Source organism: Balaenoptera ricei, chromosome 10 (assembly GCF_028023285.1).
Source record: "Balaenoptera ricei isolate mBalRic1 chromosome 10, mBalRic1.hap2, whole genome shotgun sequence".
NCBI classification, from domain to species: domain Eukaryota; kingdom Metazoa; phylum Chordata; class Mammalia; order Artiodactyla; family Balaenopteridae; genus Balaenoptera; species Balaenoptera ricei.
In genome coordinates this window covers 103587125-103603849 of record NC_082648.1, presented here as the reverse complement: position 1 = coordinate 103603849, position 16725 = coordinate 103587125, and the positions used below count along the sequence as shown (strand labels likewise).

Sequence of the window (16725 nt, the reverse complement as noted above, 5' to 3'; positions counted from 1 at the left end):
CACGGGAGAACATGCGCGCACCGCCCGCCGTGCACATGCCCGGGCAGCGCCGGCCGTGCAGGAGGCCCAAGGCCACAACCAGAGGCAGACGGGTGCTGGTCCCGCTGCAGGCCCAGACCAGAGCCCCCGGCAGCGGGAAGCATCACCCGCTGACTCAAGAGTGAGGGCTCACATTTGCAGCAACATGGATGCAACCAGAGATGATTATACTAAGTGAAGTAAGTCAGACAGAGAAAAACAAATAATGTGCGATATCACTTATATGTGGAATCTAAAATATGATACAAATGAACCAATCTATGAAACAGAAACAGACTCAGGGACATAAAGAACAGTCTGGTAGTTGCCAAGGGGAAGGGGGTTGGGGGAGGGATGGAGTGGGAGGTTGGGGTTAGCAGATGTAAGCTATTATATACAGAACGGATAAACAACAGGTTCTACTGTATAGCACAGAGAACTATATTCAATATCCTGGGATAAACTATAATGAAAAAGAATATAAAAAAGAATGTATACATATATGTATAACTGAATTATTTTGCTGTACAGCAGTAATTAACATAACATTGTAAATCAACCGTAAATTATAAAATTTTAGGGCTCAGCACTGGGCCTGGGGGTCAGTCTACACCGAGCACCTGAGAGCCCCGAGCACTTGCTGAGTGAGTGAAGGGGTTCTGCTCTCCGCCTCCGCGGCCCCCCAGAAGTGAGCACAGCCCAGCTACAAACCCTTGTCCTCCAGGTGGGGAACTCCTTCGCCATCCCGCAAAGCCCCTCCCCACTCGGTCGCCCCACAGACATCTGGGGAATGACAGGTAGCTGCAGGCAACTTCTCCAGGATCCCGCCCCAAGTCCTTTGTACGATGTAATCACTGTAAGATGCAATCGAGTCCATCTGGAAATCTTAGGTCACCTCCCTCGGGCCTAAGGCGCCTGCAGATACGAGACCCAAGTCACGTCAGAAATCGCTTTTTCTTGTTTCTGAACCGGTACATGGGGGGCTCGTTCTCGTCACGGCCCCAGGGTGACACAGTCCTCCCTCATCCCTCTGCCCACCTCCTGCATTTCCTGGACGTGAGCCCTCACTCCTCAGCGTTCTCAAAGATGTGACCCTGGAGGAGCCACCGCCCACCCGGGACAGGCAGGCCCCAGACTCACGGAGGGCAGAGGACCTGGGGCCACGAAGAGGCACACGAGGCCGCCGCCACACCCCTCGCTCGGCTGCTCCGGGGCCCTAGGGCAAGGCTGCCCACGCGCAGATGGGACACAGCCACAGCAGCCGCAGCGCATGCCGTGGCCCAGCTACAAAGCCACGTGGAGTCACAGCCTCGACAGACACCCATTGCCCACGCGACAGCGTGTCGAGGGCCAAGACCAGAGATCGGCCCCTCCACGGGCAGCTGCTTTGGGCCAATGCTCCCGTTTCCACTTTTCTGCAAACAGCTAAAGTTGCAAAACAAACCTGACGGCCTGGGCCAGGCTGAACCGGAGCAGCTCAGAGCCCGCATCGGCCACTCCGCCAGTGAGCACTGGGCAGCCTCGTGCGCCAGGCACGCTCCGGACACTTGTGATGAAGAAGTGACCCACACAGAGAGCCACCCTCGGCGGCGGGGGGTGGGGGGTGGGCTGGGCCGTAGGAACAGCCGTGTTCAGTGAGCCTGAGCCTAGGGCAAAGGTGAGCAGGGCTGCGGAGGAGGATCGAGCCCCGTGCACCTGAGAGGGGAGCGTCCAGGCGGCAGGGGTAGCGCCTGCCAGAGTCCCCGAGATGGTCCCGGGCAAGGGACCACACGGGCTCCCATGGGGCGGGGCTGTGCTCGCCCGCCTGCAGCTCAGCCTGCGGTCAGTATGCTTTCCCCCGAGACCCAACTCCCCCGGTCGCTTGGTGACAATGACAACAGCCTACACTGCTGAGGCGCTCTCTGCAGGTGTAACTCAGCAGGAGCTGCCAGCGCAGAGCCTGCCCGACCCTGCGGGTGCCGCCCACTCCAGGCCCTGGGAGCTCCAGCAGGTGGGCCTCTGTGCCCGGCCCGCGGCGTCCACAGCGCGGGAGCCCTTGGGGAGTGTCAGCCGGCGGCAGGATGAACCCCGGACGCCCAGCCCATGGCCCCCACTGGCCATGTCCAAGGGGAGCCTTTTCAACAGCCTCGGGGAAAACAGACCAAGCAGCCCCCCGGACAGAGGAACGCGAACTCTGACAACAGTGACAGAGGGACGACCCTCCCCGGGAGGTCGGCAGACTTCCGAGCCAACACCACGACGGCGCAGGGTCAGGGTCACCGGCCTGCCGGGTGGGACCGAGGCTGCTTTACGTGCAGCAGTGGGCTCCAGGGTCTGGCTGAGGGTCAGCTCAGCGCTCCCTCTACCCAGAAGTCAGCCCCACGTGTGGTGTGTGGCAGCCATGGTCCGAGTGGTGGGTCACAGACCACCCCAATCGTGGGGTTGACAGGCTGCAATGGAAATTCCCACAGGAGAAGCCTCACTTGGTCAAGTCCCAAAAGGCATTCCTGAGACCTCAGAATGTGACCAACTAATTCACCAAAATCAGGGGCGTAGACTGGAGCCCAGGGGAGGCCAGGATCCGCTGCCCTCGCTGCCGGTCAAGTGAGACCCTCGCTGGCCTGGAACCTGCTTTCTGGATAGGATGGGGCTCAGGGGGACCCAGCAGGTTCCTCTCCTGTCCTGGCCACCTCACCAGACCTGGGGACACAGGGCCGAGCCCAAGACCCCGAAATTCAGGCCAAGGTCAGTATGACAGCCCCAGGTCCCAGAAACAGACGGGCTGGCAGAGCGGCCGTGTCTACACAGCGGCCACCCCGCCCCGTGCAGGCAGAGCCATGGGGGGACCCTGCTGCCTCTCGGGGGCGTCCGGGGCGCGGGCAGGAAGGAGAGGCGCCAGCCCCACCTCCCACCTGGGGAGTTCAGGACTCGCCCGATTTGGCCACTAACGAGGGGCAGATGTTTAGGTTTGCTGAGTGCCGGCATCCACGTGCTCGGTAAATATTTGGAGTCCTCGGGACCTCCCGCGCTGCCCCTCCCGCTGGGCTCTGCCCTGATCTGGGCATGTGGCTCAGCATTCTTCAGGGCCCTGTGGTCCCTCCCACCCCCTGGGAGAAGACCCTCCAGACAAGGGGGCTGGGAGGACACCATGCCAAGCCCGCAGGGAGCCATCCCACCTGGCTCCTGTCAGCCACGGTCCCCTCCAGAGACCCCCTACCCCCTTCAGTCCTGGGGTGAAGCAGCGCGGCCCTCGTGCCGCCTAGTTTCCCTGAGGACCATGGCCTCCCAACCCACTGGACTTGGTGCCTCCCAGGGGCACAGGAGAGGCTCTGTAAAGGGGCCGCACAAAGCGGGGGACCAGGGGAGGGGCCAGCCTCTGCCTAGGGCCTGGGGGACATTTCCAAGTTAAGACTCAGAAGCAGGGTCCAGCCGGGGCCAGGCAATGAGCGAAGAGCAGCCACGGAGACGGGTGACAGGAGAGCAGAGACCCCTGCTCCGGGGCCAGGCAATGAGCGAAGAGCAGCCACGGAGACGGGTGACAGGAGAGCAGAGACCCCTGCTCCAGGGCTGCGGGAAGCCAGGCCTCGGACCGCCAGCCCCAGGAGGGCTATGCCCCACCCCTCTCAGTCTGGCTTATTTACAGCAGAGGGGCCCCGTGCCAGGTGCAGATGGGCAGGGCCCTCACCCCCACCTGTCGGGGTTCTTCCTCCAAACACCCCCAAACCCACCCGCTCTCATCTCGGCTCGCACCGTGCTTCCTAACTGGCACCCCAGCTCTCCTCACACCCTCCAGTCTGGCTCCAAACGGCAGCCAGAGGCTCCTCTAAAGTGTAAGTCAGAACCTGACGCTGTCCTGCCCAAACTGGCCACACAGGGAGTCCTTCCAGCCTGAGGCCCCACCCCACTCCCAACTTCGACGCCCTGTGCTCTTGCTCTCACCTTTGCTCTTTGGGTTCAAGCCACAGGAGCCTTCTCTCAGGTGCCCAAATGCCTCCACAGTCAGACCCCGCCCCAGGACCTTTGCACATGCTGGTGCCCCTCGACCTCAGTGCTGGCTCAAGCGCCATTTTCCCCCAGAGAGACCCCCCTGACCCCCTCCCATCTTATGTGGCCCTTTGTCATCTTCCCTTGTGGGTCTTGCTTTTTCCTTTCAGGGACAACACGGGTCCTCCCCAGGGTGCTGGGAGGGGATTCCCTCAGGTGACACAGCTCCACAGGGAGGGGCTCAGCAAACATGACCCCTGGTAAGCATGCCACATTCCTAAGTCACATTCAGCTGCAAGATGCCCCAACTCAGGCCCCAGAGAGAGGACCCTGTCTGATTCACTGTCTGTGACGGCCCAGGACCCAGCCTGGCTCAAGGGGAAGCCAGGAAAGATGCGGTGAATGGACACTGGGCAGTGGGGACAGCACAGCAAGTGAACTGCAGGACGCACGCACCAGGCTGGTCGAGAACCAGGCAGAGAGGACACCAGTGGGAGGCGGGGGCCATGGTGGGAATTCAGCAAACGGTGCCAGGAGTGAGTGGCCGGCCACCAGCACCTGAGGGACGTCTGCATCCTGCACGCCAGGCACGCAGGCCCCAAACCTCGGGCCTCGGCCTCCCCCCGCCTCCTACTGGGGTTCCTGGGGACCCTGGCCCTGAGGACTCAAGGGCACTCAGAGTCCCCACCTGTGATGTCCTTGCACACAGAGCACCTGCTGGGAGGTGGCGGGGGGGCACTCAGACGATCGGGGGTCCAGAGCCCTGACACGTAATCCGCTCAGGAGCCCCAGCCTCCACGGGGACCTCCACTGGACCCCACACCACGTACACCTGGCTGTGCGGAGAAGCCACTGCCCGCACACAACTCCACAAGCAAACGCTGTGCAAGTGTAACGCACCAGGCTCTGTCAAAGCGAGGACGCTGCCGTGACCAAGCACCCACACCCGCCCGGAGTGGCATCCGGTGGTGCCCCAGGCACCTCGCCTGCGTGACCTGACCCCAGGGCCACCCAGGTGCAGCGTCCCGCTGGACCCTGGACCCTCGGGAGGCGGGTCTCCTGTCCCGACGCAGGCGGGGCCCTGGGGCCCCCTTCTGAGAGGACGTGCTCCCCCTGGCAGTGGGAGAGCCTGGGCCCTGGAGCCACGTGGAGACCCTCTGCCCTCATGAGTGCCCTCGTGAGCGCCCGCGGAGCACTGCTCAGCCTCCTCCCGCGGGACCCACTTCGGAGGCCCCCACGGAGGGCCTGGCTTACGGCAGTGCTCAGTCGAGGCGCACCGGGTGAGGGTGGGTGAAGCTCCCAGGGACCCCCCGCAGAGTCAGTGCTCAGTCGAGGCGCACCGGGTGAGGGTGGGTGAAGCTCCCAGGGACCCCCCGCAGAGTCAGTGCTCAGTCGAGGCGCACCGGGTGAGGGTGGGTGAAGCTCCCAGGGACCCCCCGCAGAGTCCCCCCCCCCACCCGGGCTCCGGGCGGCCGGCCCTCCGCAGTAGTGAGCGTGCGTCCCGGGGGGGGGGGGGGCCGCCTCGGGCTCGGCCGGGTGTGCAGGGGCTCCCACCGCCTCTCGAGGACAGGCGTGGGCGGACTCGCCGGCCACGGAGCTTCACGTGGGCGAAACAGAGGCGACGGGCTTCACGCCACCGCGGCCTTGCTCCTGGGAGCCGAGCTCGGGGTGCTGGGTGCCTTCCCATCTGCTCCTCTGAACCCCATCGCCCACACACCCTCCAGTCCCCTCTGTGGACCTTGGCTCCACCTGAAGGGCAAGGCAGCCCCGGCCGCCTCCTCATCCACAGCGTCATCCGCAGGAAACCGCGTTTTCCTCAACGCCCCGGACTCCCTTCCCCACGCCACTCACCTGCGAGGGGTCACGTGCAGCTGGTTCCCACCATGTGGAGGTGGTCAGCCAGGCCGCTGTGGACACGTGTGGACACACAGCTCCCGTCCCAAGCTCCAGGGATGCTCCTCGCCTGCTTGCAAGCGTGCAGACACACTCACGGACTCCAGTCCTGGAGGCAGGGGGGCCTCGGGCCACGTCCTCTTAACCTGGGCTCCTGACAAAGCCCCCTCGGCCCTGCCCTTCCCGCGGGCACCATCCCCCCTCAAGCTGCCCCTTGCTCTCCTGGGCCTTCCCGGGGTGGCCGCTCTGTGGAGCCGAGACCAGCGGGCTCCTCCCTCCTCCCAGGAACCCCCGCAGTCCTGCCCTCCTCACTCCTCAAAGCCGCCCCCCCCCCCCCCGCAAGCCAGTGAGAGGACAGCGGCCCCGCAGACAAGGACGCTTAGGTACAGCCTGGCAAATCCACTCGTCCCAGTTCACAGCAAACGTTAAGAAGGCTTCCCGCCTCTTCCAGGTGCCTCCTCTCCTGGGGGCACAAAGACAGCTAAATAAATAAAACCCATCAGCATTCTGATCATTTCTCTCCTACAAGCCTTTCTCTGAGCAAATGGCTGCCCCAAGGCCACGCAACTCTCCCTATGCCTGCAACGATGATTAGACCCCATGACGGCGGATATTATGGGTCTGCTCCCTCCGGCAACATATTTAGGTCAACTGCAGTGCAGAGCACAGCTGGCTCCTTGCACAGGACAAAGACGATACAAATCCCTGCAATCAATTTTCCTCCTCCTCTCGGATAGAGAAGAAACAGGAGGCCAACTTCCCGCCAGGCGGAAAGCGCTGAGCCGGTCACTCAGAAGGTGGCCTCATCTTGCGCAGCCCCCCAACGGGACCGTGTCCCCCAGGGGCTGTCAGGGCCCGTGGCAGCTGGCCTCTGGCCCCCGCGGGTCTCCTCGGGCTGCCTTCCAACCTCAGAGCCCAGCTCATGGCCTCTTCCGCAGTGGCCTGGCCTTCGGGCCACCGGCCCCGGATACCACCTGCGGCAGCAAAGGGCTCCCCTTGTGCCCCTGCTCCGTCAGTCGGGGGCCGGGAGGGTCTCCTGCAGGTGGGGGCAGGGGTGCAATGCCACACACAGGGCCCCCCCCCCACGTTGATTTCCTACTGCTGCTGTAATAAGTCACCACAGACGGAGTGGAAGAGTGTGTCCTCTTACAGCTCTGGAGGTCAGAGTCTGAAATGGGTCTCGAGGGGCTCAAGTCAAGGTGTGGGCAGGGCTGGCTCCAGGAGAAAGTCCACTTCCTGGCCCTTTCTGCTTCTAGAGGCACCCACATTCCTTGGCTGGTGACCCCTCACCATCAGGGACATCACCCCGACCTCTGATTCCATTGTCAACTCTCCTCCTCTTTCTCTGAGCCCCCCGCCTCCCTCTCACGAGGACCCCTGTGACGACACTGGGTCCACCTGGATAACCCAGGCCCATCTCCCCATCTCAGACCCTTAACTCAATCACGTCTGCAAAGCCCCTTTGGCCTCGTAAGGTGACATAGTCACAGGTTCTGGTGATCAGGACGAGGACGTTGTGGGGAGCCATGATTCTGCCCACCACACTCGCCATGAGACAATACTCTCGGGCCAAGGAGGCTGAGCTGGCTCTGGGAGGGGGGGACAATCCCCCCTCTTTCCACCAAGCCCAGAGGGGGTCTTCCCGCCCCCAGAGAATCCGCAGGCCATAAGAAGAGTCCTCCTTTAGCAGGTCAAGTGGCCCCTGGGGAGTGCTGGGGGTCCCAGCCGGCCCCCCCCCCATCCCTCTGCTCCTCACCTCTGGCTGTGCCCCTAACGCCCCCACTGATGATGCTTCCACTGACTTGGCCAAACTCTCACGGTGAGAAGTACCAGCGCAGAGCATCCTGGAGTCACGCCTGCCACGAGCCCGTGGCCTTCCACAGGCGCGTCCTGACAGAGGCCCACTCTCGGGTCCCCCTCCTGAGCCTCTCTGCACCTCCGCAGCCACGCAGGTGGGCCAGGAAAGGCAGCTTCATACCTGCCGGCAGCTAAGTCACAGGCAGGGGTCCCAGGAGTAGGAGCCACAGCCCGGCAGGGCGGGAAGGGCCTCTGCACCAGCGGTCACAGGGTGTGCCTGGGTCACATGGCCCAGCTCCCAGCCTGACGATTCTCTCCTTTTCAAGACCTGGTGCCGGCTCTGTGGCATCTGCTGACCCGGCAGATGGCCGCCAGGGGATGGGAAGGGAGCCTGCAGGAGGCCAGGGGAGCCAGAATACCTGCCCAAGATAGGATTCAGAACCCCCGAACCTTCTAAGATTGGAGGGCACGCCCAGGAGAGAGACGTTTGCACCGTAATTCATCAATTCCCTCACTGGGCCCCCGCTCAGCAGGACACCCACGTGAGCAAAGCCCAGCAGCCAGGTGCATGGCCCCGAAGGGAAACCAGGGCCAGCTCCGCAGGGGGTTCAGCCTGCTCCCACCCACCTCCCACGAGAGCAGGCAGGCAGCAGAGTGTAACAGGGAGAAGGCGGAGGCCCGGGGTGCTCTGCGAGCCCAGAGGGACCCTCACGCAGGTGTCCAACGTGACCTTCTAAAGCTTGGTTTCTGCATCCAAAACGCCCCCTTCACGCAGCCCGGAGTCCAAACAAACCTGAGCATGCTCTAATACCCCGACCAGCGTGCTGGCAAACCAGCGCTTTCAGAGGGAGAGGCAAAATGGGCTACAGGCGTGGAGCCCCGAACACAGGAAAGCAGCTCCTTGTGGCAAAGCATTTCGCGCAGCGCTCACCCACCAGGACGGCCGGCCCACCCACGTGGTCCAGCCTTCATGCCTCCCCAAGCCTACAAGGAAAAGGGCAGGGACAGCACCTGACCAGCGACTCCAGGTGCACCCCTATCGGCCCACGGCCACCCTGACTGGCTCAGGGAGACAGAGGGGACGCCTGGGCTCATGCCCACCCATGCCCAGGCGGCAGGGCCATAGCCCAGCCCGCTACCCCAGCCCCCAGGGAAGCCACCAGGAGGTAGGAACACAGCTTTGAGGCTATTTTTAAACCTGTAAAAGTAGAACTCTCAAGCAAGAGTCCTCTTGGCATACAATTCAACAGGCCCAGCCACAGCCAAAAATAAAAATCAAGTGATAATCCTTAAATAAAACTCCTTCCCACCGGCCAGGTGTGCAAATGCAGGGACCACTCGCAAAGCTGTTTCTGGGTCCTGGCCAGGTGGCAGGCTGCACACCTGGAGGCCCCACCCCGTGGTCCTAGGCTCTGCCCTTCACCTCCCTCCTCAACTCTCCCCAAACTGAACTCTCCCGGCCTCCCAGCTTAATTTGGATCCCCCCACCCCATGACCGCGGACCTTTCTAGAAGGCAGAGCCACGCCCTCCCAAAGTGCCAGGTATCGGGTCCTGAACCGAGGGCATGCTTGCGGCAACCAGTAAAGAAGCAGCCACGTCATTCCCCTCCCTTCCTGCACCCTCTCCCCTCAAGGAAAACAGTTCATCACGGGAAAGGCCGTGCTTTCGTGGTAAACTTCCGTTTGCAATTTTCCCCAGCGTTTACTCACCGCTGTGCTACTTGCTGCTGGATGCAGAGGTAGAGTTTATGGAACGATGAACAAACCATCCCCCACCACACTGACGGCCTGGTCACCAGGAAGCAGTGCTGCTTTCAGCTCTTACGTGCCCACACGACAGGCTGCAGCCTAGATGCTGGCACACCACTGCCTTTCACATACATTTTAGGAAACTGACTGGGGGTCTGGGGTGAAGAAGCAGTGCATTAAAACGTTTCCCGTGTAAAATAAGAAGGAACAGGATCCCAGCCAGTGTTTCCACCCAGAACAGCTGATTTTCAGGAACCGATGACCGCCTTTCAGCAAGAGGTGGCGCGCTGCTCTGACGGCCAAGGTCCGGGCTCCAGGGCCCTGGCCAGCACCGAACCAGGAAATATGTGTGTGCCCAGCCCCCATCCCCACTCCTCCTTCTGCCCGAGCACTCAGGGCCCAGGCGGGGGACGTGCTCTGCTGGGCGCTGAGCCAGGACTGCCTGGTGGGCCAGCTCGCCTCTGTCCAGCGAGGAGGCAGGGCCGGACATCTGCAGGGATAAGCAAGGAGCAGGTTCCCACCGGGCAGCAGGAGTGACCTAGAAATATGCAATTCAGAGCCAGCCCAGCGGGTCAGACACGCCATTTTCTTCGGGGCCAATTTCATTTTTTCCCCAGATAAGTTCTCTATGATATGGACATGCAGTCTCATCTCTGTCTTCATCTGCCGGTTATCCGATCTGTTTGCTCCCTTCCCATCCGTCTGGGTCACCCATTTGCCGTCCTCACGAAAGGGCAGAAACCACTCGACAAGCGCATCGCTACAGGGGCAGAACAGCCTCTGGCACTGGGAGTTTATCCTCTCAGCTCAACATCACCGAGTACACAGGAGGAGCAGAGTTTTTTTAAAAAGCCAGACCAGGACTTCCCTGGTGGCACAGTGGTTAAGAATCCACCTGCCAGTGCAGGGAAGACGGGTTCGAGCCCTGGTCCGGGAGGATCCCATGTGCCCCAGAGCAACTAAGGCTGTGCACTACAACTACTGAGCCTGCGCTCTAGAGCCCGCGAGCCACAACTACTGAACCCGAGTGCCACAACTACTGAAGCCCACGCGCCTAGAGCCTGTGCTCTGTAACAAGAGAAGCCACCGCAGTGAGAAGCCCGCACGCTGCAACGAAGAGTAGCCCTCGCTCACCGCAACTAGAGAAAGCCCGCGCGCAGCAACGAAGACCCAACGCAGCCATAAATAAATAAACAAATTTATATATTTTTTTAAAAAGCCAGACCCCCAGAGGGACATCTGCAGGCCCGGGCCCAAAGGGGCGGGTCCGGAGGTATCCGATCAACGCCACACCTAACCCAACCCCGGCCGGCTTGTGATGGCTGCCCCATCGGACGCCTCTAGCAGCGGGCAGCTCCCGCGCTGCTGTTCTCAGTGGTGAGAAAGGGCGTCCTCAGCCTGAATCACCCAGACTGGCGCCCGGAAACTTCCTTCCCTCCAGGCCCCTCTGTTCAGCCTCGGCAACCAGAGGGAGGCCCTCAGTCCACAGGAGATAGACGGCCACCCTCCTGCCACCTCCCTGGCCACCTTCTCCAGGAAGCCCTCCCAGGGGGGTCACAGCCGGCCACACTGACCCACCGCGAGTTGGGGCAGGAAGGGGAGCTCCCGGGAACAGAGGGGCTCAGGAGCAAAGGGCCCCTTTCCCAGAGGCACCCTCCCCAGGAACCATCACAGTGTGTCTGGCACCTGCGTCGGTGGCTCAGAGATGATGGATCCCTGTCCCGAGGGCTCAAGCCCCCAGGGTGTGGCCGAGGGGACCACCCTCCAGCATGTCCATCCAGAGAGGAGTCCACAGGCCTCACGTCAAGTGGGGAAGAAGAAACTGCCCGGCAACACACCACCTGCACACGGGTCAGGGACCCTCGGGCTTAGCCCAGCACCCAGGAGGCCTCGGACCCCTGACACCCCATAAGCACTTTCCCTCTAAGCTCCATATTCCGTGCCCAGTCACTTTCGGGAAGAGCCTGTGTGTGCAGCTTACGATGCTGGAGAATCTCCCTTCCCAGAGCCTGCACCCAGCAGGTGATCGATAAATGCACACTCCTGCTCAGAAACTATGGAGGGGTGTGTGTGTGTGCTCAAAAAGCAGTAACAACCGAAATGCATTTCGGGCTAGATGAAAATGGATGATGCTTTTCATTTATTTATGTGCTTCTTTAACAAATTTAGGATCCTGCCCCCAGTCCCGAGCCAGGACGCATTTCAATTTCCCATTCTTCATCCTCTGCCATCTTCTCTCGGGAACATTTGTACTCTTCAATATTTAATAACCGAAGAAAGCCGCTGTGAACCTGGGCTATTTCCTCTTCTCCGAGAAGAATAACAGTCTGCTTCTGGAGAAAAAGTACTACAGGTAATTAAATGGAACTTTAACACTGACCACTTAGGCGTTTTACGGATAGGGGCAACCAGGCCCTGAATGGTGAAATGTCCACGGCTACCTGGTCACTCGGGCCTGAGTCAGGAACCAGAAGCCTGGGTCCCAACTCCAGAGCAAAGCTCCCCATCACCGCGGCCCCCTGCAGACCAGGGGTGACCACCCTAGCACACAGATGCAGGTTCAGCAGCAACCAAAACATCTCTGTGGGTCCCAAGGGGGGTCTACATCCTTTCTTCCACACCGTACTCCCCTGGGTACTGAGACGGAAGAGAGAGTGCAGGGAGCGACAGTCTCTCTGTGCAAACTCCAGCTCTGCATCCCTCCAAGCACTGAACTCCTATTAGATCCAGGGCAGCGCGCCAGATCCTCAGGGTATAGAAATAAGTGTGGACCGTGCACTCAAGGCGCAGATCGCCTGCTAAGAACCACCTGTAACTATGTAACAGGGAACAGGGAGCAGGCAGGTTACCCACACCCTACAGCCACAGGGCAGTTGCAGATGGAACACGGAACAGCTTTGAGAACCATTTTGGAGGGACCTCCAGGACGTGATGTCGGTGTGGAGAAAGTGAAAACACACAAACATTCATCTAAGGGGGGAGGTAGACCAAATATACATATTTGCTTGTATAAAAATTCAATGGAAGGATAGACTGTACAATTAAAAGACAACTGGTTATCTATAGGGGAAGAGAAGGAATGAGGGTTACAGGGAGAGAAACCTGATTTCTCTGAAAATACCCTGACTTTGGAACCATGGAAACAATTTTAGATAACTACAAAAATTAATGTAATTTTTTTAAAATTAATTTTTATTGGAATATAGTTGCTTTACAATATTAATCTTTAGAAAACCCAAACAAACTCTCTACAACATGCATATGGGGACAAAATGACATCACAGACCTCCTGGTCAGATGCACTGTGGACACAGCATCATACCTGTGACACTCTGACCTGAGTCTCATCCTGAGGAAACAACAGACAAACCCAGACCAGAGGTGGGGCTATCTGAGCACCAGTGAGACAATAAACATGGCGATTAAGACTCATTAAACTATGTTTAAATCCACGGTCTCATGATGACAGCAAAACCCCCCCGCAAAAGCCTAACACCCTCACCCTCTGGAGGATGTTCTAAGCAGAGAACCAAGTCGTTATTCTGAAAGCTGGAAATACAAAGGACAAATTCAAGCACGTCTCCTGCCTCTCCTATATGAACTACGTCTTGGGGCAACCAAATAGTTAAGTTTTCAGGAATATGTTGGGTTAATAAATGGAGAAAGAAGGTCAGAAGTCGAAAATTACCATTTGCAACCTCTAATGAGATGATGGATGGAAGCCATAATGACCCAGGTCCTGATACAGGACAAAAGAAACGGCCTCAGGAAAGCACGCACCTCCACCGCCACCACCACCGGGGAGGGAGTCCTCCCAAAGATCCCCCCCACCCCACCAGCACCAAGGGACGGGGGACACGCTGGCTCATGTGTCGGGACCACGGGGATGGGCTCAGCAAGGTCCAGGGTGGAGACCCCACCCACAGACGGCCTGGTTTCCTCAACAAAGAGCAAAAACAGATGCAGGGAGAACGGGCAGAGTAAAAGACAGGAGAGGTACATCTACCAGTCACAACCTATGGACCTTGTGTGATTCCAGAGTTGCCCAAAAAATGACCAGACAACTGGGGAAATTGGAGCTTAAGTTGGGTATCTGATGATATTCAAGAAAAACTTGATTTTTTTAGTTGTAATACTGGACTCAGGACTTTTGCTTTTAAAACAGAATGAGGGGGCTTCCCTGGTGGCGCAGTGGTTAAGAATCCACCTGGCAATGCAGGGGACACGGGTTCGAGCCCTGGTCTGGGAAGATCCCACATGCCGCGGAGCAACTAAGCCCGTGCGCCACAACTACTGAGCCTGTGCTCTAGAGCCTGCGAGCCACAACTACTGAAGCCCGCGTGCCTAGAGCCCGTGCTCTGCAACATGAGAAGCCACTGCAATGATAAGTCTGCACACCGCAACGAAGAGTAGCCCCTGTTCGCCACAACTAGAGAAAAGCCTGCGCGCAGCAACGGACACCCAATGCAGCCAAAAATAAATAAAATAAATAAATTTATAAAAAAAAAAAAAAAAAAAAAAAAACAGAATGAGGGACTTCCCTGGCAGTCCAGGGGTTAGAAAGAACTCTGCGCTTCCACTGCAGGGGGTGCGGGTTCGATCCCTGGTCAGGGAGCTAAGATCCCGCAAGCCGCGCGGCACGGCCAAAAAACAAAAACAAAAACCCACGATGAGCTATCTACTAAAATATTTATGGGTCAAATGACAGAATGCTGGCTGGAATTTGCTTCAAAAGACCTGGGGGAGAGGGGCTGTAGGTGGGGGCTTGGAGGAAACCAGCCTGGCCCCGAGCCGATTCTTGCTGAAACCGACGGCAGGTGCGTGAGAGGCGCGTTACACCACGCTCTCTATTTCTGATCCACCTAAAATTTCCCATAACTAAAAAAAAAATGCCCATAATTATTACCTTCCCCATCTGGCCCCGGGCTGCCAAAGTGGAACTCTGCACTTTTACAACATGAGCTACCCACTGTTTTACTCTTCTGGTAAAACACGGAGGACAGACCACGAGGACCGGTCCAAGGACGCCCGCGACGCCGATCCGGAGCCAGGCGGCCTCTTTTCTTTTCCTTTTTTCAACACAGAGCAGGGTGGCCCCAGACAGGCATCCCTGTGGGTCGCAGCTGTCCGGCCCACCCGGCTGCCTGGTGGACACTCGCTCCCCGCCCGCCCCGCCCGTAACCCCTTCTCCTGGAAGCCTCACGCTGCCCCTCCCCGGCCGGGGGGGGCTCCCTGTTGGATGCTCTCACAGACCCCTCCCCTTTTGTTGAGAGCCCTTGACTCTGCTGGTTCCTCGAACCCCGTGAAACCACCAATATCCTCCGCGTGACCCACCAAAGGCGCTTTCACAGGCTCCACCCACTGCTGCCTCGAGCAGGGCCGTCCAGCTCTGCTGCCCAGCACAGCCTCCACCCAGCGGGGCCTGCTCAGCACTGGCGAGACCACCTGGGCCGCCCCGCGGGAGCTCGGCAAAGGCCGAGGCCACAGGCACCAGCGCCTAACCAGGCAGGGCCCTCACCGCCCGCAGCGCGGGCAGTCCCAGCAGACCCAGCCCGGCCCCGTGTCCCCAGCCAGCTCAGCCGCAACCTCAGACTCGCAGGGAGACTGAGTCACTCCACAGCGTCGTCCTCAGAACCTCGGTGCTCGGACCCTGCGGGCGAGCGCTGGCCGGCGGGGTGCAGACGGGCACACGCCCAGAGCTCGTGCGCGTACACACGTGCGTGCACACGCACGCTCGCCCAGGGAGGCACTGACCAGGAAGAGGGGCCTGGGGGGAGACGGGGCTGCAGCACCTGGTGGCTGGAAGGTGCACAGAAATGTAGTGAGAGCCACGCCGCCCACTTCTGGGAGAAGAAGGCAGGCCCCCAAGGCTTCCCGCCGCGGCGCTGACACCCCGCCTTCGTTTGCAGGCAACGGGCCCCGCGTGCTGCATGGGCGGCACAGCCGGGGTGCCCACGGCTGGAGCTCAGATGACACTTGTCACATAAACGAGGGAGACACTAGACGAAAGAGAGAGAGGACTCAGGTGGGGACAGAGGGCGGGTGCCTGCGGGCAAGCAAGGGCGCCAGCTGCTTGGTCCCAGGTATCAGAGGGAGACCCCAGCTGGGCATGACACCCAAGGGGCCCTTCCTCCTGGGCCCGGGCGGCTCTCCTCGTGGCCCAGACGTGACTGGCTCTGGGCACACAGGGGCGAAGCTGCTTCTTTCTCCCTGTATTTTTTCCCTAATATCATCGCCCACACCCTGGTGTCAGCTGTGAAAACACTGTGTCACATGCGGGGGCTTCAGGGCTAGTCTGCCTGGTTTAAACCCCCTACTAGTCAGAAGACTTAACCTACCAGTAGGATCACTTTTCTTAGGCCTGGTGCCTCCGTTTCCTCGTCTGCAAGGCAGGACAGAGGGGTGGTGAGAGGAGCAAAGGCAACCCATCAAATGAGATCATCTCTGGGAGGAGCCCCGCAGGCCCTTCCAGAACCACCTCTACTATCATCACTACCCAGAGGCCAACGCCCCCAGCAGGAGGGCTGACAGTTAAGCAACACAAATGCCAAATGCTAAGGTACCCATGCCCGCGGCCAACAGACAATAAAACCCCACTGTGCCCCCTCCCACACTCCCTCCTTGATGTGCAAACTACACACAACAGAAAATTTCAGATTCCTCCAGAAAGCTCTATTACATGCTGAGTTAACCATGGCCATGCACCAGATTCACTAACATAGTGAGAACTTCCAGGGGACGTCTTATTCCTTCCCCAGTGACGTTCTCGTCTATCTCAGAGTAAAGGTATCGTAGCCGTCTAGACAGGAGTGCTGAGCTTCGTGGAGCAGCAAAGGGAGATGCAGACCCAGGACGCAAAAGGCCGTGTGGGGACGTCCACACCTGTCCCCACTGCTAGCCTGGTGACACCTGTTGTGACCCAGCTGCACTCCTGCAGGACAGCGTCCCCTCTGCCCCTCCCTCCCCCACTGGTACTCACGTAAGAAGTGTTTTTCCAGTAACGCGATTTCCAGGTGACCTTTGATCTCATTTAAGCGATCGAACTCTGTCCGGTTAAAGTCCTGGACTCCTGCAGCCATGATGAGGGTCCCTGGACCAGCCTAGAAGGAAAACACCAAGAGCTCAGAGGAGCATCAGTTCACCTCGGCTTCGCCGGTCGGTGGAAGGGAAATTTCAGACAACGGGGACGTCCTCAGAGCCCCGGTGAGGCTGACTTTCAGCAATAGTAAAGGCAAAACCGGAAGCGTGACGTTAAGCCCCTCCTGACGGTCACAACACAACTCTCAGGCTGCAGAGGGAAGGAAA

The 16725-nt window shown here is 59.5% G+C and overlaps 1 protein-coding gene across 4 annotated transcripts in view; it reads right to left on the bottom strand.

The window, feature by feature from the left end:
• GRAMD4 (GRAM domain containing 4) overlaps window positions 1-16725 on the bottom strand; it is a 77555-nt gene that overhangs the window by 22962 nt on the left and 37868 nt on the right. For all 4 annotated transcript variants that reach the window (XM_059937187.1, XM_059937188.1, XM_059937190.1 and 1 more), the window contains one exon: window positions 16400-16520. In XM_059937187.1, the coding sequence (XP_059793170.1) occupies window positions 16400-16520 (121 nt within the window). The remainder of the gene's footprint in view (window positions 1-16399; window positions 16521-16725) is intronic.